This window comes from Phascolarctos cinereus, unplaced genomic scaffold (assembly GCF_003287225.1).
Source record: "Phascolarctos cinereus isolate Bilbo 61053 unplaced genomic scaffold, phaCin_HiC Scaffold_2;HRSCAF=192, whole genome shotgun sequence".
Lineage (NCBI taxonomy): Eukaryota > Metazoa > Chordata > Mammalia > Diprotodontia > Phascolarctidae > Phascolarctos > Phascolarctos cinereus.
The window spans coordinates 220,792,701-220,815,714 of record NW_027555625.1 but is presented as its reverse complement, the minus strand read 5'-3'; the positions used below and the strand labels follow the sequence as shown (position 1 = coordinate 220,815,714).

The 23,014-nt window shown below is 47.0% G+C and overlaps 2 protein-coding genes across 11 annotated transcripts; one reads left to right on the top strand and one right to left on the bottom strand.

Annotated features, from left to right (window-relative positions):
* Positions 1 to 170: 170 nt before the first annotated feature.
* KHK (ketohexokinase) lies at positions 171 to 19,254 on the top strand. Of its 7 annotated transcripts, none has more exons than XM_020983881.2 (8): positions 230 to 390; positions 2,657 to 2,773; positions 5,330 to 5,464; positions 7,215 to 7,287; positions 7,904 to 8,050; positions 9,629 to 9,717; positions 9,947 to 10,104; positions 10,234 to 10,506. In XM_020983881.2, the coding sequence occupies exons 1-8, from the start codon at positions 299 to 301 to the stop codon at positions 10,317 to 10,319; spliced, it is 897 nt and encodes a 298-aa protein (XP_020839540.1). In that variant the 5' UTR covers positions 230 to 298; the 3' UTR covers positions 10,320 to 10,506. The 7 variants fall into 7 exon arrangements, with proteins under 7 accessions (XP_078005935.1, XP_078005934.1, XP_078005937.1 ...); XM_020983880.2 differs by lacking the exon at positions 5,330 to 5,464 and adding an exon at positions 5,654 to 5,788 and having other exon boundaries at positions 231 to 390; XM_020983883.2 differs by lacking the exon at positions 5,330 to 5,464 and having other exon boundaries at positions 232 to 390.
* On the bottom strand, positions 12,127 to 22,968 carry CGREF1 (cell growth regulator with EF-hand domain 1). Of its 4 annotated transcripts, none has more exons than XM_020983863.2 (6): positions 20,999 to 22,968; positions 14,835 to 14,916; positions 13,965 to 14,030; positions 13,788 to 13,858; positions 13,527 to 13,651; positions 12,127 to 13,315 (listed from the first exon to the last, which is right to left on the bottom strand). In XM_020983863.2, exons 1-6 carry the CDS (start codon positions 21,123 to 21,125, stop codon positions 12,689 to 12,691), a joined length of 1,098 nt encoding a protein of 365 aa, XP_020839522.1. In that variant the 5' UTR covers positions 21,126 to 22,968; the 3' UTR covers positions 12,127 to 12,688. The 4 variants fall into 4 exon arrangements, with proteins under 4 accessions (XP_020839522.1, XP_020839523.1, XP_078005933.1 ...); XM_020983864.2 differs by having other exon boundaries at positions 20,928 to 21,017; XM_078149807.1 differs by lacking the exon at positions 20,999 to 22,968 and adding an exon at positions 17,699 to 17,993.
* Positions 22,969 to 23,014: the final 46 nt, after the last annotated feature.

Sequence of the window (23,014 nt, the reverse complement as noted above, 5' to 3'; positions counted from 1 at the left end):
CCTGCTGTGATTGGAGGAGGGCTGAGAGGGCGCGGGTCGAGACCGAGCAGCCCGGGCTCGTACGCTGCAGGGCGCTGGCGGAGGCCTTGGCCCGAGTGAATTTGCCCCCGCTTTTCCCCACCCAGGACAGACTGGCCAGAGAGCACGGCTGAAGCCTGGGGCCTCCCGGAGAGAGGCTGAGGCCGGGGTGGGAGGGGGAAGAGGGGGTTGAGGGAGGAGCTCCCGGGGGGCGGAGCTGGGGAAACCCCAGTGATAAGAGGCGGTGCGGGCGCCTGGAGGCCAGAGCGTCGCCGAGCTCATGGAAGAGAAGCAGATCCTGTGCGTGGGGCTTGTGGTGCTAGACATCATCAATGTGGTGGACAAGTACCCCGAGGAGGACTCGGACAGCAGGTAGGGGGCTCGGGTCGGCCCACGCGTGCCGCCGCGCCCCTCCCTTCCCGCGAGGGGGAAGCCTCCCGGGTCCGGGGGTGCATTCGAGAATGAGGACCTGGAGAGACGGGCCCCTGTGGGGGTGACTAGGAACGCTGGGGTTTCCGATGGACTGAGCATCTTTTTGTTCAAGGTGGTCCATTTCCCAAACTTGAATTTTTCCAATTCTTTCCCTGGGGTTGCATTAGGGAGACCCCCGTAGTCAGTGGCTTTGGCCGGTTACTTTCAGATGAGATGCAACAGGGTGTCATTGAAAGTGTCCTGAAAATATGTTTAACATGATTGTGCACGTATAACCTATATCAGATTGCTTGCTGTTTGGGGGAGGGGAGGGAGGGAGAAAAAATCGGAACTCAAAATCTTACAAAAATGAATGTTAAAACTATCTTTACATGTAATTGGAAAAATAAAATAAAATACTCTTAAGTGCAAAATAAAAGCGTCCTGAACTGGGAATCACTAGACAGTTGGAATTCCAGCATAATTACGTCTTGGACAAGTCACTGTCCTCTGCACCTTAGTTTCCTCACCTGTAAAATGAAGGAGGTCGACTAAATGACCTTGAAGATCTCTTTCAGTTCTAGGCCCATGAGACATTCACCCAAACTCTTGATTTTTGAGGTTACACATTCACTGTATTTTTGCAGTCAGGGTTTTGAGAAAGAAGCACAAAGAAACTGTGGGTGGCTTCTGCTTGGAGTTCCTGCACAAGGTAATTATAGGAAGGCCTAAGATGCCTCATGGATGAGTGACCATTTGGCTGCAGTAGAGAGGAATTTACCAACCAGGCAGCTGGCAGAAATGATCTCCTGGAAATCGGTCAGTAGCATGTTTAAGACCTCCTTTGTCCAATGCCACTGTCACTTTCAGCATAGAATCCCAGAAGGGCTCTCCGTAGAAGCATGGGGCAGTAGAAAACATGTTGGATTTTAGAGTTGGAAAACCTGAGTTTAAATTCTGGCTTTAAACCTGGTTTAAATTCTTTGTGCTCATGGACAAGTCAAGTTATTTAACTTTTCTGGACCTTCATTTCCTCATCTGTAAATTAAGAAGATCGAACTAGATATCCAAGTTCTTTTCAGTTCTAAATTGAGAATTCTATGATTAACCTGTCCTAAAGCTGGTCTAAGTGTATCTATCCCTGCCTAGAGAGAGAGAGAGATCTCAGAATAAGATTCCAGAACCTTCTCTAATATTAATTCTCTGCTTAACAAGCCTGGCATTTTCAGAGGATGATGAACACTAGACTTGGAGGTCAGGAGGCCTAGGCTTCAGGGCCACTAACTGACTGTAACTTCTCAAATTCTTTATTTGCAAAAAGAGAGCATTGTTATGCCTAATTCCTATGGTTATAGTAAGGAGAAAATGTAAAAAGAGTTTGAAAATAAAAGGCAATCTGCAAGCCGTACAGGCAGTGTTCTCACTAATCTAAATCCCTTCAAATGCTATTTGAGCCTAGTGTTTTCTTGTTCAGTCTTCTGTAGAGACAGAGAACTGGTTACCATCTTCCATCTGATAGCATTTTGTAAACTTGACACTTTACTGGTGGGTCACCTTTCAACCTTTTCATCTGCAAACTAAAAAATTACTGTTCTTAGTTTCTAATCTTAAATATTTTAAACTTTGGCTTATGTTACTGGTTCGTACTCTTCCAAGGAAACAGTTATTTAATTGCACATTTGACATCTTTACCTTTTTTTGAAGTAGTTTTGACTCTTTCAATCCATTGGGGTTGATGCAGTTACCAGAGAGGCCAATGTTACAATCTAGTTTGTAGCTTTTTTCATGGAAGGATGTGGTTGATCATGTGTGGAGGAAATAAGGGAAAGTGAGGACAGGCCAAACACCAGGGATTTGACCAGATTATTGGGTTTCTGATTATCACAGTTGATGTCAGTAGGAGGCATGCAGCTGATTCCTCTGCATGTGCTGGGGGAAACTGACCCTGGAGTCCATGAAGGATGTGTTGAGCCCAGCTGCATTGGGAGCTGTAGTGAGAGTGGAGACCCTAAGCCCTTTTCTGTGGTTAGCTTCACCCCTCTAGTCTTGTAAAAGATTGATTTGTTCACCATGCAATTATTAAACACCTGTGTTGCAGGCTACGCTAGGTGCTAGAGCTATAGAGATAAAAATGGAACTGTCTCTGCCCTCAAGTTAGTAAGGATGGCATGTTTAGGCTTAATGTTCTAGGTTTTGAAGATAACAGAGGCCCTCATTTTCCTTTTAGGTGCCTGACCCAACGATGGCAGCGTGGTGGCAATGCCTCCAACTCCTGCACCATCCTTTCCCTCCTGGGAGCTCCTTGTGCTTTCATGGGCTCCTTGGCTCCTGGGCATGTTGCTGAGTGAGTATGGAGAAACCTGGCCTATTAGGAAGCTTAGCCTCTACAAACCTAATGGAGGGAGATATATTACTAAAGCTCCATGTAGAGAAGGGGAAAAAGAATGGTCCTCAGTGATTGGCTATGGGTTCTGCTCTCTCAAGGATTTCACTTGCATTTCTGGACCTTAGTCTCGTCTTTAAAATGAAGAAATTGAATTAAACAATGTCTAAGGTCCATCTGTAGCTTTAAGTGGGGAGGGGAGATGGGAGAAAAAGTATCCTGTGGAGAATTGTAAGTATGAATTTTTAGCTGCTGGAATGTTTAATTAGTTTTCTTCTTATTAAGGCTTTATTTCCAGAGATATCTAGTCCTTTGCCCTTGCTTATTTCTTTGGCTATTCCCTACTGCTGGCTTTTTCCTCCTGTTTTCCATTTTCCTGCTTCCTTTCAGACCAGTAAACATGCTTTTCTGCCATTTTCAAAGCTATCTTTAGCTAATAGAATGTAAGCCTCCTGAAGCAAGGACTTAAGATTTGTGTCTCTGTGTCACCAGTGCCTAGGCACTTAATAAATTATTGTTACAATGAATTATTTTATTACTCTTGGATGAATATCATACTGTTGGATTAGGGCAGAAAGGACTTTGGGAACTCACCCTCCCTTTCCTCTCTTTATACTCCCTGGGTGTGAATGTCTGTGAAGAGGCTATGGGGGAAAAAACAAGGGCAGTTTTTCAGGATGGTTCCTCTTTGCTAAATAACACAGTTAGTTTATCCTGCTGCTTAGTGTCCTGAACCACTGAACAGGACCTGTCCAAAGTCACCCACTGAAGTACGTAGTAAAGCTGTAGCTATAACTTCTGTATCTTCCTGCTGTCAGTTGACCATTACTGCAGCATGTGGTCCACACTGCCCCTTTGTCAGGCCGTTCAAGTACCCAAGAGCCCTTTGACCCTAGGCTCTGCAGATTCAGCGAGTGTTTATCGGGAAGGTGAGGCCCAAACTTTGCCCATTGTGGGCAGCAGGGCAAGTTGCCAGGTTACTGAGCTGTGGCACATCAGCCCTTTGTACTCCGAGTGTGACTGAAATGTTCATTTCAGTAGGGATCCCAGTTTTGGGTATAATGCCACGTGCATGAGATGGCCTGGGAAATCTTAAATGAGCAGTGACCAGTAGGGAAGTGAATTCAAGATATCAGGTTTCAAATTACCATATTCCAAAGCTAATTTCTTACCAAACCTGTAGGTTTAGGCCAAGCTCATTCTGGCTGTTGGAGCTTCTGGGGGTTCCTAGAAAATCATGAAGATCAGAAGAGATCCAAAGCTCCTTGGGGGCTAGAGAAGGGCTTACAACTCTTCCTGTTCTGGTCCCTCAGACTAGAAGGCCTGGTCTGGACCTCCTGGGACTACTTCCAATTGGATGGGAATTTTGAAGCAGATATGCTAACTGGCCTCAGTAATGTAACTCGTCTAGTAGCTACCTACTTAAAATGTGTGTGTGTTTGTGGAGGGGTGTTGCCAATATTACCAGGCACTGTTGAGGAGAAGGAAGAAACATCAGCCCCATAGAGAGCTGGTGCCTCCTGGAAGGATATAGTAGAGAAGGAAATGGAAATAAATGGAATTCTAGAATTATAGGGCTTGAAAGAACCTTTATGGTACAGAGCCATAGGCAGGATTTTTGTACTAATGAGATCCTGGAAATAATTATGTAACACAAAAACATAACCACTGGGGGTGGGGAAACTTCCAGTGGGACCTGAGTATCCCAAAATGGAGTGGCAGTGTCCTGCCAGACAATGGGTGTTCATGTGGTTTCAAGCTGGGGGACAAAGTATCACTTCGATCATTAATCATTAATTCTGCTCCGATTTTGGCACCCAGCAAGACTATGACAGTTCCTGTTGGCTCAGGATGTGAGGCAGCTAGGTGGCTCAGTGGATAGAGTGCTTGGCCTAGAGTCGGGAAGACCTGAGTTCAAATGTGGTCTTGCTAGCTATGTGACCTTGGGCAAACCGCTTAACTTCTGTTTGCCTCTTCTGTAAAATGAGGATAATCATAGCACGTAAGTCCCAGGGTTGCTGTAAAGGATCAAATGAAGTAACAGTTGTAAAGCACTTATCACAGTACCTGGCACATAGTAAGTGCTATGTAAATGTGAGCTTTTTTTTTTTTAATGTCTTTGGGCCTCATTTTCTTCTTTTGTAAGATGAAGTTTGGATAGACAGTCTCCCTTTCAGCTCTAGCCTTCTTTGGTCTGATGATTCTCTAGACTATAGGGACTAAAGGAAGAGTTCAGATTTTGTTTTGTGCGAGGTCCCCTAAAGAAAGTTATCCTAACTACCGTCCCCGCTGCCCCTCTCCAGACACCATTTTGCTGCTTCCACATCTGCTCCTTCTTGCCTCTTGCATGACCTGGGGTGGTTCCGGGCTTCCTTGCCCTTGTCTTTGCCTGTGCTGCTTGCTGTCCTATCCTTCACCTGCTTTCCAGGGCCCCGAGTGTTCCTGTCAGCTCCCCTCCTGCCCCCAGGCCCTTTGTCAAACTGCTCCCCAGTGTGGTACTCCCCCCACACCTGGCAGCTTTGTCTTGGATGACCTTCGCCGATACTCTGTGGATCTGCGCTACACAGTCCCCCAGCGTGTGGGCTCCATCCCCATCTCCACTGTCATCACCAGTGCAGCCACTGGCAGCCGCACCATCCTGCATGCTAACAGGTGTGTACATCTGTTCCCATTAACAAAGATGTGCCCAGAGCCTAGGCCAGGACTCTTCTCTTGCCAGACAGTACCCCAGGTGTTCTAAGGCATGCTTCCAGTCGCCATGGAAGGGCCGTACCATCCGTAGGCTCTAACCTGTGTCTCCCCCTCCCCCCTACATCCCATGACCTCATGCTCCACCCCAAGCTTCCTGGTGACTGACTTTAAGTATCGGGGCGTGGACGTCTCGCAGGTGGCATGGCAGAACAAGGGCGAAACACCTTGCTCCTGCTGCATCGTCAACAACTCCAATGGTTCCCGTACCATTATCCTCTATGACACGTAAGGCTAGTCCCTGGCACAACCCACCAATCAGCTCCTCTTTCTTCCCTCACAGGCCATTGTGGGCATCTCTGCTGTCCACTTTCCTGATCTTTCCCATTGCTTGTAATTGCCCCAGCGATGAGCCAGAAAGTGATTTTGAATCATCTCTGATTAGGGAGGGAGTGAATGGATGTTGCTCAGCCTTGTGGTTTGGCCTTTGTATAACAGTGTAGATGGTTGGGAACTTAAGTAATTTAATTTGTGTTCTGATTCCTTCATAATTAGCTAATCAGCCCCTGCATTTGGGTAAAGAAAAATTATCTTAAAGCCACATGGGTTTGGGGGAAGGGGGTATTATGTAATGGAGGGCAATGTGCCCATTCAGTTTGGGGAAGATCAGCCCATTCCTGTCATTCTTAGTAGCCAGTCCCAGAACTCTTGTTACCTGCATCCTGACACCCAGCTGAGATTGGGTTGCCCATAGAGAGAGTTCTCATAGAAGAGACCATGCTTTATCATTGTGCTTGGCACAGAGGGTTCTGGAAGCAGAGGCATCCTCCCTTCACTGGTCTTAGTAATTGCCTCAAGATCCCCAGAACTGGAGAGTGAGAGCTGTCCTATAGACTGCCTGGGTTGGACCACAGATGCCTTAGAGATGAAGGTCTCTCTTCTCCTAAGCTCTGCCTTCTAGGAGGGTGGACTGACTATAGGTGAGATTGTATTAGTTATCTAGAGCCCATGCAGATCCTCTAGCTGGTCTTTCCCTATAAGCCCCACTCCCCAACATGTGTCCAGAAGTTTTGGGGAGGAGTCTTGGGCTGAGCCAGGGTTAGATAGATGGAAATTCAGAGATTTTCGTGATCAAAGTCACTTTTATCTATCCAGAGCTTATCACATGTGCCATGCCTGAGGGAGAGATGGGGTGTAATGCCCTCCAGCTTCCCATCAGGGGCATGCTCAGGGCTCTAGAGACAGTGAAATATTAACTTAGACCCTCTTACTTGAAGATTGAGCTTTAATTGCTTTCCTAGGTAACCCAAAAACAAATGGCCATCCATATCAGGGATTCTCTAGTCCCTAACAGGTCCTCCGTTGGAGAGCTAGATATGATTTGTGGGGACCTCCTAAGATGCTTGGTTTACAATTCAAGAGTACTGCATTCTGAATTTAATGCCTTATTAGGGTAAATGCCAGCACAGATGTAGGGATCACCCCATCTTGGCAGGAAAATTCAAAATAACAGATTCTCTCTACTACCTCATTCTCGAACATACCTTTTTGGAGAGAGTCTGATCTTTTAGCAATGTGCAAAAAAAATTGTTTTGACTATGCTGTAATGTAGCACTAGGGCTGGGAATTGGGGTAGAAGGCCAGAGCTTCCTGGCCTCTCTGATTATTCCGCATCTCACCTCTCTCTCCCCTCCATCCCTCACTCACTGTTCAGAAACTTGCCAGATGTGTCTGCAAAGGACTTTGAAAAGGTTGACCTGAACCGGTTCAAGTGGATCCACTTTGAGGTAAGCCCTACTCAAGTCTCTAAGGACTCAGACTAACGCTTACCTTTTTTCCATACTTCCATTCTTCCACAAGAACACAGACCCAGGGACTTCGTTGTCTGCTAGCCATTTGTTGTCTATGTGTCTGTCACCTGTGGTGAGGGCTAACTAGCCTCGGGTCTTGAATCCCCTAGGGACCAAGAATGAAATTATTAGGAAATAGACCCCTAAAAGCCTCATGTGTTGAGTCTCAAATACTGAAACTTGAGTTTGAATCTGGCTACTTGCTTTTGTGTTGGTAGGAGGAGCAGAGAGCTCAGAGCTGGTCTTAGTTGATGCCCATGCAGCCTGGCTTCTTTGTTGAGGCCTGCTGGCGTTCATTCTGTCATACTTGGCAGCCTTTTGAGGGCTAGTGACAGTCGTCCTGTGATCAGATTGGAGCTCTAGGCCAGTTGCCCTGCCCTCCAACCCAGATTCCTCCCTCCCTCAAGGGCTCCCATTAGACAGTTTGTCACTTGTTTGGGACAAGCTAGTGTTTGGTGCCCCTGAGAGCTGCTGTTAGAGACACAGACTCTGTCCCCCTGCTCTCCAGGGAGGGTAGTATGATCCCCTCTCCCTGCTTCCTCCCCCTACCCAGGGTCGGAATGCATCTGAGCAGGTCAAGATGCTGCAGCGGATAGAGCAGCACAACAAGAAGCTTCCCAAAGAGCAGCAGATCACAATATCTGTGGAGGTGGAGAAACCCAGGGAAGAGTTATACCAGCTGTTTGCCTATGGGGATGTGGTGAGTGCCTTAGGAGACCATAATCAGTAGTTTCCACCGTGGCCTGTGCTAGCACCAAGTTCTCCTTACCTCTTCTGCTGCCAGCGGCCCAATCCCATCCCTGCAAGTGACCTGGGAGCACCATCATCCTGCAGACAGGCCCTGGGAGATAGAGCTAGTGGACAGGGTGCTGGATTTAGAGTCAGAAAGACCTGGATTCGTTCAGATCCAGCCTAGTAGGATGTGTGACCTTGGGCAAGTCACTTAAATCTCTCTCGGCCTCAGTTCCTCAACTATAAAATAGGAAGGTTGGAGTAGAGAGTCTCTAAGGTGCCCTCCTGCTCTACATCTGTGATCCTATGGCTTTATGACTCGCACTGTTTGAGAAAGGGAGAATCAGAAGAGGAAGAGCAGAGTTGCTGGTACCAAACAAATCCCAGACCCTGACCTCCTCTAGGTGGACCTTTTGTTAAGAACTGCGTGTTGGCATATCAATGATGTGCTGCCCCTTGGTAGTGCCCAATATCTCTACCCACTGAATGCACACCAGGATTCCCGTGCCCCAGAGTTCCCCTCTTGGTGACATTACCATGGCTTGGAGGTCAGATGGCTTGCAGGATGGGGGGTGGAGAGAGGAGCAGCCAGCATCACGGGCCAGACTGGCCATATTGGGAACAGTTTCTCTCCATCACACGTGGAGATATCTTCTGCCCCAGATCCAGGGGCTGCTCAGGATAGTGGACTAACCTGGGGGCCCTAATCTGTTCCGCCATCATCCTAACAGATCTAGAATGAACTGAGTTCATCCCTTTCTCTTCTAATCCCCCTCCCCAGAATGTCTCAGGATTTCCTCCCCCAAAAAGGACTATGACCAGCCCTTGACTAGGAGCCAGCCTGCGTACTGCTGTCAGAGGAGCTACCTCTGTTTGCCAGTAAAATATAAGGTTTTTAAGGGCAGGGACAATTTCATTTTTTTTTTGTCTTTGTATCCCCAATATCTGGCACTTAGTAGACAGAGTAAATATGTCTTGAATTGAATTATTCTGAGGTATGTATCTGGAGAAAGGCCACAGTGTTCTTTGGCCACTGCCTATGACTACTTATTAACTGGACAGATCAAGAAATCCACCTCAGTCTGTTAGCCACCCCTACACACACACACACACACTACACACATTGGTAGTAGTAACAACCTACAAGCACACACTAATAATAAAACCTAATGTTTGCATAATGCTTTTCATGTTTTGGGAATTGCTTTCATATACGTATCATTTGATAGTCACCACAACCTTGTGATATAAGCATGCCAAGTATTGTCATCTCCATTTTACAGATAAGGAAACTGAGGTTCAGCAAAGTCTCAAATCTCAGAGCTAGAACCTGAGCCCAGGACTTTTGAGTCCTAGTCCAAGGGCCTTTCTACTTCACCCTGTTTCCTCCCATTATACAGGATTGGCCAGGGCTAAGATTGTACAGATGTGGGCAGAGGGTGAAGCTGGGAACAGCCCAGGAGTGCAGTGGTTGAGTAGATAGGGACAGGGTTGGGAGGTTGGTGTTAGGTTAACTAGTCCTCTCAACTATCTCCTCTTTTACTAGGTTTTTGTCAGCAAGGACGTGGCCAGGCACATGGGGTTTCGGTCAGCAGCTGAAACCCTAAAGGGATTGTACAACCGTGTAGGGAAAGGGTGAGCTGGGAACGGTCTGAAGCAGGGTGGGACTCCTCAGGGATTCCTGGTCCTTTGGAATAAGCCAGGGCCATTGGGCAAAGGGGGCTTGGTGTGTGTGTTTGGTATCCAGGATGATGCATGAAAGTCTGTAGTTGTGAAATACCCTGCCTTGCCTGTATCTCTGGGCTTTCTTCCCATATTTGAGTTCTCTTGGGTTTCTCCTTGTGCTGAGTGGAGTATCCTATAGGGCTGTGCTAGTATGTGCGTGGGCAGAGGAGGGGGCAGATGCCTTGGGCCCCGATGGACAGCTCCTGCACTCTGATGCGTTCCCGCCACCCCAACTGGTAGACACCCTGGGGGCCGGAGACACCTTCAATGCCTCTGTCATCTTCAGCCTGTCCCAGGGTGAGTACTGCCACGTGAGCCTAAGGGCAGGGACTTTGGAGGGTGGAGTGAGGGGTTATAATGGTGAAGCTGAGGACTCTTCTGGTGGATGCTGAGTGAGAGCCACTGAGTTACTTGCCCTTCTTCCAGGGAAAAGCATGCAAGAGGCATTGACTTTTGGTTGCCAAATAGCAGGCAAGAAGTGTGGAATACAAGGCTATGATGGAATTGTGTGAAGGCACCAGCCATCAGAAGGCGCAACCTCAGCTGGCTGTAGGGGAGTAAGGAAGCCAGGGCATTGCTGGCTGTCTCTGCCTGCCCTGGGGTCAGGGCCATCCAGTTTGCTGGAGCTCCCCAGCCCTACCACACTTCCGTTCTCAGCTGTTTGGTTCTCTTCAAGCCAAATAAACATTCTTCCACCAAGCCAGCATCTGGCCTTTAATGTCTTGCAAGGATTGAATCTGGCTGAGGCTGAAGGCTCTCTAGGGACATTGCAGGGGTTGCATGTGATGCACTCCCATTCATCCTGGCGGGAGTAACCTCCTCCCAGGCCAGAGTCACTTAGTATATGCTCTGTGATAAGGGCTCATGGCAGGCTCTAGGCACATTCACTTTTGTCTGATATCTGAAACTCTAGGAAGGAAAAATAAAAGGTTTGCATTTATATGGTATTTTCCTTTACTAAAGTAGAATATCTCCTTGTGACATGGAGGGGGACAGGGATCCCCAAAGGCTAAACTGGGGGAGCACAAGGTCCTGCCACTGCCACCAACATGAGCAGATTTCAAGGAGAGGCTCAGGGACTCTGCTGTCCAAAGTCCAGCCTAGTTGTCTTTGGAGGTTCATCAACAGGCAGGTCACAGATCCCCTTGGAGGTGATCCTCCAAGCAGGAGGGGCTGCCACAAAATCACAGGTTCCTGGAGTGTAAATTAAGCTTACATTTATATAGCACTTTAAAATTTGCAAGGAACTTGACACTTATCTCATCTGAGCCTCACAATCCTTGGAGGTAGGTGTTATTATTATCTCTTTTACCAACGAGGAAACTGAGCCCAAGAGAGGTTAAGTGACTTGCCACACAGCTAGTAAGTCTTTGAGGCAGGATTTGAACTTGGGTCTTCCTTGCTTCAAGTCTAAAACTTTATCCACTGTACAATCCAGCTGATTTGCCTGGATGGTGAAAAATAGCCTGCCTTTTCTCCTATCCCTGAGGGGTCCAGATGTGTGCCCCCCTCCTTCCCACCCCCAAGAATATACATAAACATTTGTCAGGTTGCCTCAGAGCCCCATTGAAACTTAGATGATAATTTCGTAAATGGAGCTTGGTGGAGTCCAGTTGCCCTTCAGTTCTCCATAGGGAAAAAGATTCTCCATGAGATAGGTCCCATCAACTCCTAGTACCTTCAGATCAGTCCCAGGTCATCCCTGATCCCGAGGACTCTGGGGAGCCTGACTGAGCTTCTGTTAGACTGGCCTTGACCCAGTTGGTTCTGCACATAAGTTTTGTGCAGCCCCCAGTACAAGCTTGGAGTTTAGGGAGTCTAGCCTTCTCTGCCCTCACATATCTTCCTGACTGGCCCATCCTACCTCAAGCCCCACCATTGGAGTCCTTTCTGCTAAAGTGTCTAAAAAGCATCCCAAGGTATTGTAAAGAGCACTAGATTAAGAAGTTCACATTTAAACCTTTTCTCTTGCACCCACAAAGTAGCTGGATGATCTCGACCAAATCATGCTTGCTGAGCCTCAGTTTACTTCTCTGTAAAACAAGACTAACAGTAAAGCTTAATCAACCTGAAGTGAGCCAGTATTCTCCACCCTGCAGGGAAGTTGTGAGCAAAGCACTTTATATGTTAAGAGCTCTAGAAACCTGGGGTATTATACAAAGTGTTACTTGGAAGGAGGGACATGCAAACATGGATTTCAGAGGGCTAGCAGAGCAGAATCCTGGGAGCACTGAGGCAGGATGGGGGCGTTTTTGAAAGGGAGATGCTAGGCCCAGGAAGAAATGGTGTACACTCAGGGGCAGTCCAAGTGCAGTTAAGTAAGAGGAAGGGAATTGAAGGATATTTATTGGCACCAAGTAGAAATTTCCCATTTCACAGGTTGGGCTGGAGCTAGCCTAGCTCAGCTTCTCTCAGACTTTTATACAAAGAGGCCACAGGTCTGTGCATCCCAGGATTACTTGGGACCGTTTGCCCACACATCCTTTCCCCAAAGCCCTTCACCCATGTACCAAGCCAATTCACCTGGACTAGGTGTGTAGCCAAGTGTCCATCAGGCAAACACTATTCAGTTCTTGGTCACTCAGCACAAGCCCATGGGCTCTGTGACCTGACCCAGCTGCTACCTGCTTTTTCTGGGATGACAGTCAAGTTTCAGGCTAGGTTGTCACTATTGTTCTATAACCTGAACTCTGGGTTCTCCATGAACCAAATGAAGGGCTGCCACCATGTTAGGACCAGGAAAAGGGGGATCAGTGGTGCACTGAGACAGGTGCCCTAGGGAAGCACCAGGAACTTTCATACCCTGCCTCTCGCACTGCCCCCTCTCTGATGTCTTCATGTGGGACTGAGGCTTCCAGGACTGTGACCTAATCCCTAACATTCACATTTCATCATTCTCCAGCTGAATTGCATGACCTCCAAACTCACCTGGAAGCTGTCCAGGCTCCAAACGCTCTTCTAGCTCTAGGGTTCCCACTTCAGCCACAATAATCTCCATCCCTTCTCCAACCTCCCCTAGAGGACCCTTGACCTCCCCTCCAGCTTCACTTTGGTATCCCAGTTCCTCTCCAGGGCCTCCTATGTCCTCCCCCAAGCTCTGGGCCTCCTGCTCAGAGTATGTGACCTTCCCTCCATCCTCCTCTTCAGGGCCTATGGCCTCTGCCAGGCTCCTGGCCTCTTGCTCAGGATCTGTGGCCTTCATGCTATCCTCCTGTCCAGTGCCCGTGGCCTCCGCCAGGCTCCTAGCCTCCTGCCCAGGATCTTCCCCTCCAGGGCCTGTGGCTTCCTCCTGAATCATGGCCTCCCCAGTGACTTGTTCTAATAGTTTTATGGCCAACGTGGCAGGACTGCCAACAAGTTCTGAGTCTTGAGGAGGTGGAACAGAGGACTCCTGTGGCTCCTTGTACCCCAGAGCATCTCCAGGGAGGGCGAGCAGCTCTGCAGGTGTCACCAGCCCATCTCTGTCCAGGTCCTGGGTTTCCAGCACTTTGTCTACTATTTTGATCACCTGTAGCAACACAATCAGGTTGGTTGCTGTTATTGCCAGGGCTCACAGCTGCTGGGCCTTGAGACAATTTAAGATGTTCCCAGGATCACTATCGCTGACCCCTCTGGGATTCACCATAACCACCCAGAGCCCTAGAGAGCTATGGACAGGTACTAGAGTTAGAAAACAGAAAGCTCTTCTCCAGCTGGGACCCTCAACTGGTAGTCCATACCTGACCTGTAGAAGACCAAGCATGGGCCCCAGGAAACAGAGCTTCTTTCAGCATAGCCAAAAGTTCCAAGCCATCCAGCTGTCCACTCTGGTCAAAGTCATGGAGCGCAAAGAGATATAATAGCACTGCGGAGGAGAGGCTGGTTTAGGGAAGGTTCTGAGGACAAGATTGTGAGGTGACATGGGTACAGTGACTCCCCACCCTGGGTCCTTTGGGACACTCAGGTAGATCTCTTGTCCATCTTTACTGGCCCAAGCTCACCCTGTTCTCGGCTCAGCTGTTCCAGGTCCCCAGAGGCCTGTCCCAGTCCTTTCAGGTAGTTCTGCAGCAAACTATTGGAACAACAGATTAGCACTTGGGAGGCCCCAGGCTTCTAGCCCCGGGGACCTACCCTTCAGCTTCCCCCTTTCTCCCCCAACCCCACCCCAGCTTACTTACTGGAACTGCTGCTGGCCTGACTGAAAAGGGTTAGATGGCAGATCAAGTCCTGCTTCAGCCTCCACCCTGGAGAGAGAGGCAAAGGACCAGCCACTTACTGTAAAGCTCTCCTGAGGCCCAGGTCAGTCACCTCAGAATGTTCTCCAAGCCCCTTTGCCATAGGGAGCCAAAGATCCTTCTCAGCGTAAGAAAGTGGTGAAAAATTATTCCCTCACCAGGGTCCCAATAGACAGGGATCCAGGGAAAAGGACATACCAGCTACTGGAGCCTTCTTGCCACCCTGAAGGGAGAACCTTGATTCATTCAGAGGACTGAGGTTTGAATCCCAATTCTGCTTCTTCCCACCTGGGTGATCTTGGGCAGGTCACTTAACCTCTTTGGGCCTCAGTTTCCCCATTGTAAAATGAAGGTGTCCTCTAGGTTTCCTTCCAGCTTTAGAGTTTGTATTCCCCTCTTTTTACTGCTACCTGGCTCTCTCTCCTTCTTTCTCTCTCTTTCCCTTCCTCCTTCCTCTCTCTCTCTCTCTCTCTCTCTCTCTCTCTCTCTCTCTCTCTCTCTCTCTCTCTCTCTCTCTCTCTCTCTCTCTCTCTCTCTCTCTCTCTCTCTCTCTCTCTCTCCCTCTCTCCCTCTCTTTCTCTGGAGAATGAGAACAAGAGCAGGCTAGATTTAGGTTCAGGACTGTAGGACACAAGAAATATTAGCCCACACAATTTTGGTGTTGACTTGTGTAGAGAAGTCCCAGTGTGTGGAAACTATCTCCACAGATGTAGATGGGCAACTCCACCTTCTCAGGCGCTCCCCAGGTTCTCCCCGCTCCTGGCCCCGTAGCTTTGCTTCCCTCATCCCGCACATGCTACCTACCCCACTTACCTGGTAACTCCATCCTTGGGAGCAGCCTGACCCATGGGTACCAGCCACAGCAACAGTGACAAAGACAGCATCTTCCCTGAAGCTGGAGCCAAGACCAAGGTCAGAGAGTCAGCAAGTGGAGGGTTTATACCTCTGCTGCCAGTGTGGTATAGTGAAAAGGGCATTGGATTTGGAATCAGGAGAGATTTGGGTTCAAATCCTGCCATATAGATAGACATTAGCTATGTGATTAGTGAGCAAGTCTCTTAATGGCCTCTCTGAGCTTCAGTTTCCTCCTCTGTAAAAATGGGAATAGTAACATGTGTAGTGTCTAACTCACAGGATCATTGTAATGTGAAACACTTTGTAATCTTAGAGTGCCATAACAATATCAGTTGTTATTCTTCTTCCCAGGGGCCAGTTACAGCATTATGCTTGGTATATAGGACAAGATGCTCAAGGGAGGGACCACAGAAAGTTAGTGTTGGAAGAGATCTTAAAGATCTCCTAGATCAACTCCCTCTTTTAACAGATAAAGAAACTGAGGCACTGAGATGAGAAACTGGGATGAAGAGAGTAGCTTGAGGTTACACAGCTAGTTAGAGGCAGAATAAGGACAAAAATATCTTCTGACTTGCAGATCAACACCTTTTCCAAAACCCTTTTCACTGCCACCAAACCAGTGGCTACTTACCTCCCTTTCCCCCCACCCCTCGCCATGCACTCGTCTTGGGAGCTCCCCGGCCCCTATGCCCTAACCTTACTATTCCTGGGGTAGAAGAACCCAAGAATAAAGCAGGATAGAAAAAAGAAGAGAAATGCACAGAGATATCCAGGGATAGAAAGGCCTAGATTTTGCTAAGATGAAGACTTAAACAAAGACAGACTGGGGGAGAAAGACAAGCTTGTCCAAGAGACAAAAAACAAACCAAAAAAAAAACCACAAAAAACTAAGAGGCAGAAACAGAAACTTGTCACTGCTGTAAGAAATCGTGACAGAACCAATAATTTCTAAATTTCCATCCAGTTCTTACTTTCTATGACTTAGGAACACTTGGGCTTGATGCCTGCCTCAGACACTCACTAGCTGTGTGACCCTGGGCAAGTCACTTACCCTGTTTGCCTCAGTTTCCTCATCTGTAAAACGAGGATGATAATAATAGCACCCACATCTTGGTGTTGTTGTGAAGATCAAATGAGATAATAACTGTAAGAGCACTTACAATTACACAGTGTAGTTGTGTACACATACTATGTTCACACATAGTAAGCACTATACAAGTGTTAGCTATTATTGTTGTTATTACTACTGTCATCAGTGTTATTACAATAAGTGCCTATTACATATATGCCAAGCACTTGTGCTAGGTGATGGAGATAACAAAGACAAAAATGAAATTGACCTTGCCTTCAAGGAGTTTATATCATATTAAGAGGAAATGATAATGTTGCATTCAAGAAAGTAAATATAATGTAACAACTAGAAGGATGTTCTGCCCCTGGCTGCCTCAAGGGCTTATGCTGCTGTCCAACTGTCCAGAGCTCTCCACTCCATGCCCTACCCAGACTTCTATCTAGAGGACCATATACTGCCTCTAAAATTTCTCTTTTTAACCTTTTCCCCACCCTCAGCCCAACCCCCATCCTACATTAAAATTCCCATTCCCTTGGGTTAGAACTTCAGCTGGCAACTAATAGGAATCTAATGGTTAAAGTGTGATCAGCTCTCAAAAGGGGTACCTCCCAGGAGATTTTACATCTTAAAAGAGGACGCTTGTTAACTCAAAGGAATGGATCTCTAATGACGGAATATCTAGCAGCTCTAAAGGGCCAGTGAGGAGGATATAGTTTTATTCAAGAGAGTATCCTTAGAATCTATAAGACCATGTGGCTCCACCTATTTATGATGTTAGTTCTGCCCCTATGAAATGTATCTAGCAATGGGCTTGGAATCAAGAAGACCTGAGTTCAAAGCCTGCCTTAGACACTTATTGTATGACTTTGGTCTACCTTTCTTGGCCTCAGTTTCCTCATATGTAAAATGGGAATAATTATCTCCCAGGGTTGTTATGAGAATGAAATAAGATGATTTGTGTAAAGCACTTTGTAAACCTTAAAGTACTATATAAATGTTATTGTCATCATTGTCATCATCATTTGGTGTCCAGCTTCTTCCCATCATCATCCACTTACCTTCTTCCTCTACATACATGTAAATATGCATATATGTTTGTATTCATGTGATATCCTTTATATGTCTTTTTTTTCTTTTTGGTGAAGCAATTGGGGTTAAGTGACTTGCTCAGGGTCACACAGCTAGTAAGGGTCAAGTGTCTAAGGCCAGATTTGAACTCAGGTCCTCCTGACTCCAAGCTCTATCCACTTTGCCACCTTTATATGTCTAATGACTGAATGTCCTAATGAATGGAATTAATGGGATGGGGACAGGGAGGTAGAGTTATAGAGATATAGTTCTCTATCATTGGAGGTGTTCAAGCTGAGAGTGGATGTCAGTGATGAAACAGTGAAAATAGTAGGTACACAGTGGAGTAATACAGTGTAAGGAAGAAACTGTAACATGGTGCTAGGCCTATACTCTAGTACCCAGATGGTTTGGCCCCTTTCTATGGGGATGTGTGCTCTGGTCCCTTACTGAAGAGCATATGATACTCAAACTTTTGATAGATTAATTCCTTGGTTCCCAGATAGCTAGGGCTGGATCGAAAAATGATTGGACAAAGAGTCAGAAGGGAATCCCTCCTCTCAGTTGGCTATGAGAAGGATTGGAGGGAAATTCTACCCTCTTTTTGGGACTCTGCTAGCTCTTTCCTGGACATGGAGGGGTGGGGAGAAGAAGGTGAGATTTGGCTGAAATGGTAACATACAGTTCAAGACATAGCAGCAAGAACGGTTATTTGCCTAAGTGGGCTGACTTCGTTCATGCTTGTGTTTCTTCTCTAAGCACAGCCTGGAACCTGAAATCTTGAGAGATGGGATTTCCAGCCTTGGCAGCTACCTCCTGAGTATGCAGGAAAAACCCAAAAGACAGGAAGGCAGTTAGGGACTCCAGTGTTGGCCCTCTATCCACTATGACAGATTCCGTTTTCTCCAAATACACCCTATCTTTTTTTTTTTAAGAATTATTTTTTAATTTCCCATGAAAAAAAGAAGACATATCCACAGCTGTTCTGCTTGTTGACTGCTATGAACACTAGTTGGTACTAATGATGAGTTACACTTCCTGAAGGTAACCCTCCCCCCCACCCTGCCCCCATCAGGGCACGTAGGAAATATAACAAATGGCAAAGCAGTATTTAAACATTCAGCTGGGTCTGTGGTCTCATCATTATCAGAGTTCTCTTTAACAATGCAGACTATAACTCCTCCATGCCTGTTCATCTTTCTCCATGTTTTCCCAAAAGTTGCCACAACATGTCTACCCAAATGCTAAAGGCCCTCCTCATTTTCTCCCCTCAGAAGAGTACTAATTAGTGGAGGACTCTGGCTGTCCATGTGAATCTCTTGCTCTAGCCAAATGACCATTTTCTGTCCCTGCAGTACAGTTCTTTAATGATGTCTATTACTTTTGTCCTTTTTTTAATAGTTGAATTCAATTCAATTTTATTTTATTTTCAGTTCAAAATTCTCTCCTCCCCCCCTCTCCTTCCCCAACCCAATGAGAAGACAAGAAATCAATATTACAGACATACAAAACAAATTTCCACATTAGCCATGTTCCAAGAAGAAGAAAGAAGACAAGAAAATGTGCTTCAGTTTGCACTCCGAATCCATCAGTTCTCTTTCTGGAGGTGGATAGCATGTATCATCCTGGGTCCTTTGGAATTGTGGTCAGTCATTGTGTTGATCAGAGCTATTAAGTCTTTCAGAGTTGATTACCTTTACAAGATGGCTATCACTGTATACATTGTTCTCTTGGTTGGGCACATAACCCCCCTAGTCTTTGTTTCATTCCTCTCTGCCTGAAATGCCCTTCTCATCCTTATCTGTGCCTGCTGAAATCTTCTACATGCTTCAAAGTCCAGCTCAAAAAGCATTTTTGGATACTGTCCTTTATGACATTTCTTACATTCTACCTTGGACTCTAGTTATTTATGGAGACATCTTATCTTCCCTACCAGATTTCAAACTGGTAACTGAAGGGGACTATAACTAATCTATATTTTAATACTCTGCAGAGTCAGTACTCAATAAGAATTTATTTCATAGGCACAGCATTTCATGGATTCAGATTCTTAAGAACTAGAAGGAACCTTAGAGGTCCCTCAATCACTCAACTAGCATAGATTAAGGGCCCACTATGTGTCGGGCATTATTCTAGTCACTTGGATACAAGGACAGAATGAAATAGTATCAGCTGTCAAGGAGATTACATTCTATAGTGGGTGAGGTCCACAACATATGCCTATTAAAGTAAATGCAAAATAAATACAAGGTAGTTTGGGGAAGGAGGGTGCTAGCAGCTGGGGTGGGGGTGGGGGATAGGGAAGGTTTTATTTAGAAAGCAGTGCTTGAACTGAGAGCTTTGAAGGAAATTTTGAATTCTGAAGGGCACCATGGATAGAGCTCCAGGCCTGGGGTCAGGAAGACCTGAGTTCAATCCAGCCTCAGACACACACTAGCTGTGTGACCCTGAGCAAGTCACTAAACTCTGTCTCAGTTTCCTCGTTCGTAAAATGAGCTGGAGAAGGAAATGGCAAACCGCTCCAGTATCTTTGCCAAGAGTTGGGCACAACTGAAACAACTAAACAAGAAATGGATTCTAAAGGTAGCAAATGAGGAGCAAGTTCATTCCAGGCATAGAAGACAGGAAAATCATTTTGATAGCTAGGTGGAGGATGACTTGGGCAAGACAGCAAGAATTGGGGAAAGGAGACTTATTACTCCACTGTGATAGCCTAGTGGAGAAGTTATAAGGGCCTGAAACTCAATCATCTTTCTCTAGCATCCCAGATAGACATTCGTGGAGTGATACACCTCAGAATTGGGTTCCTGAACATTCCTGAAGTGAGTTCTGCCTTCCTGTAACTTCTGCTCACTGCTCCTATTTCTATCCTCTGAAACGAATCTCCATTTCTATATGTGTGACAGCCCTTCATATATCTGAAGACAATGATATTCACATAATCATTCACATAACTGTTCTCTAGATCCTTTAAGTATTTCTCATATGACCTAAGTGTCAGTGGACCCCAGAGCTGGACTTCTGGTAAAAAAAGAACTGAGTTCAAATCCTGTCTTAGACACATACTATTGTCATTTGTTGTTGTTCAGTCATCTCAGCTGTGTCCAACTCTCCATGACCCCATTTGGGGTTTTCTTGGCAAAGATACTGGAAGGGTTTGCCATTTCCTTCTCCAGCTCATTTTACAGATAAGGAAACTAAGGCAAACAGGGTTAATCAAGTTGCCCATACAGTTTAGTAAGTATCTGGTAGAATCTGAACTCAGCTCTTTCTGATTCCAGGGCAGCACTCTATTCACCATGCCACATAGCTGCCCTTAGACACTTACTAGCTGTGTGACTTTGGGCAAATTACTTAACCTCTTTCAGCCTCAGTTTCTTCATCTGTAAAATGAGATTAATAGTAGCACTTACTTCTCAGTTGTACCAAATGAGATAATCTATATAAAGCACTTTGCAAACCTTAAAGTTAATATATATAAACTATATAAACATCACCACCATCACTACTATCTGGTGTCCAGCCCCCTCCCATCATCCTAACCATCATGGATGACCCTCCTCTGGATATACTTAAAAGCTTATCAATGTCTCTTGACATGTGGACCCTAGAAGTGGAAACAATGCTTCAGGTCTGATCAGACAATTCCCAGAAGAGGATGGGGTTATCACTTCCCTTGTTCTAAACCATTTACTTCAATTAATTCAGTCTAGTATTTTATCAATTGGGATGTTTCCTCAGACTCATCACACTGTTAGCCTTATATTATGTTTACTATCCAACTCAGACCTGCTGTTAACACTGAATAAGGGAACACATAAACCGTGACTCTGCCTGTCACTGGCATTGTCAGTCACACACACACCCTGGCATCAGACCCCCTCCCAAATAAACGCTGGGACCCTTCCTACCTTCTCACGCTCCTGTGGGCAGCTCAGCGCCCCTTCCGAGCCCTGAGACTCCTGACGAGCTCCAGACTCACCTGCTGCGTGAGCTCCTGCGATGGCTGGAGAAGGGGCTCCTCGGCTTTGTCTCTCCTGCCGTGCTGCAGCCCCGGCAGATCCCCGCCCCAGGTCCGCTCCACGTGGCCGCTCCACGTCGCCAAGCATTTCCCTCCCCTCTGCGGGCACGGGCACGGGCACGGCCTCTGCCCGAAGCCGTGGGATAGAGGGAAAGCAGAAGACCTCAGCAAACCTCTAGTCTACAGGGCATGGGAAGACAGTCCTGCCCCACCACACCCCAGGCTGCATCCTGGCCATCTCATCAGTCGATTCCTCCCTCCAGTTTACCAGCTATCCAGAGGGATGTGTGGGATGTTGTATCGGGTGTCTAAGCATGTGTGCCAATGAGATAGAGAGACAAAAGGGGGTGGGGAGGAGGGGGTTGTGTTGGGCATGTGACTGTGTACCTTGCTGGGTGTCATTTTGTGGGGGGAGGCATGTGTTGGGTGGGTAACCATATGACAGCAATACGTGACTATTGCTGATGAGAAGTGCATTGGCCGTGTATCGCTATATCTGTTGTGTCTGTCACTGTGTGTGTAGGGAAAGCATGTTTTGATTATATAATCATGACACTGTGTCATGTGTGACACGGATGTAGAGACAGAGACATCGGAAGATATTGTATTGGTTGTGTATACAGATCACTACTTTGTATGTCACTGTTGAGGGCGGGGGGGAAGGAGAGAGAGAAACAGACAAACAGACAGTGGAAGATGTGTTGGAGGAGCAGCCACTGCTTCTGTGTATACTTGATAGAGGCACACTTTGGAGGATGTTGCATTGGCCTTGTGACTATGTGACTGTTGTGTGTGCAGTTGCTGCCTCTGTATGGGAGTGATGAATGTGTGTGAGAGAGAGAGAGGGAGGAAGAAAGAAAAAAGATAAGATAGGAAGAAAAAGAGAGAGGGAAGAAAGGAGAAAGAGAAGAAAGGAGAAAGGGAGGGAGGGAATAAGAGAGGAAGGAAGGAGGGAGGAAGGAAGGAAAGAAAGGAGAGAGGAAGGGAAGAAAGGAAGAAGGGAGGTAGGGAAGAAAGGAGGGAGGGAGAAGAGAAAGAAGGAGGGAGGGAGGAGAAAAGGAAAGAAGAAAGGAAGGAGAGGAAGAAAGGTTGAGAGGGAGGGAATGAGGGAGGGAGGAATGAAGGAAAGAAGGGAGAGAAGGGAGGGAGAGAGGAGGGAAGGAGGGAGGAAGAAAGACTGTAGGGAGGAAAGGAGGAAGGAGAGAAGGAAAGAGAGAGGAAGGAAATGAGGAGGGAGGGGGAAGGAAGAATGGAGGGATGGAAGAGAGAGAGGAGGAAGAAATGAAGGAAGAAAGGAAAGACCTAGGAAGGAAAAGAAAGAGGGAAGGAAGAAATGAAGGAAGGAAGAAGAGGGGGAAGGAGGGACAAGAGAAAGAAGGAATGAAGGGAAGAGAAGAGAAGGGGTGTGTTTTGGGTGTATACTGTTGGTGTCGCAGCTTCTATGTATGTGAGAAAGACTAGGATGTATCCAGACATGTAGCTATGTGATCGCTGTGCCCTTGTTTGTGAGTGCTAGGTGTGATGTTGTGTAACAGCGCGATCATGTGACAGTTACTAGTGGCACTGCCTGTGGGGGAGGGCGAATCCTTCTAATTTTGAGGGAGAAGGAGAGAAACGAGGACTGGGGAGAAAAAAGAGAAGGAAGAAAAGAGACAAGGGATGAGGACGTTGTGCTGAATGTGTAGCCGCCTGTGTGCCTAGACCCCATGGTAAAATGCCTCCCAGCTGCCTTTGTCCGGATGTCCAGGCTTTAGAGCCCGGCCAGGTGTAGAGTTCCGAGTACAAGGTTCCCGGGGGCTCTGGGGTCCGGCTCTGACACTCAATCCCTGCGTGCCCTCGGGCCGGCTGACCCCCTCAGGGCTTCAGTTTCTGCGGCATTTTCGAGGTCCTTCCCCTCCCACTGTCTCTCCGCTGCTGCTCTTCGGTCCACCAGCTGGGGCTCCTGTAGAGGAGGGGCCCAGCGAAGACCATCGGGGG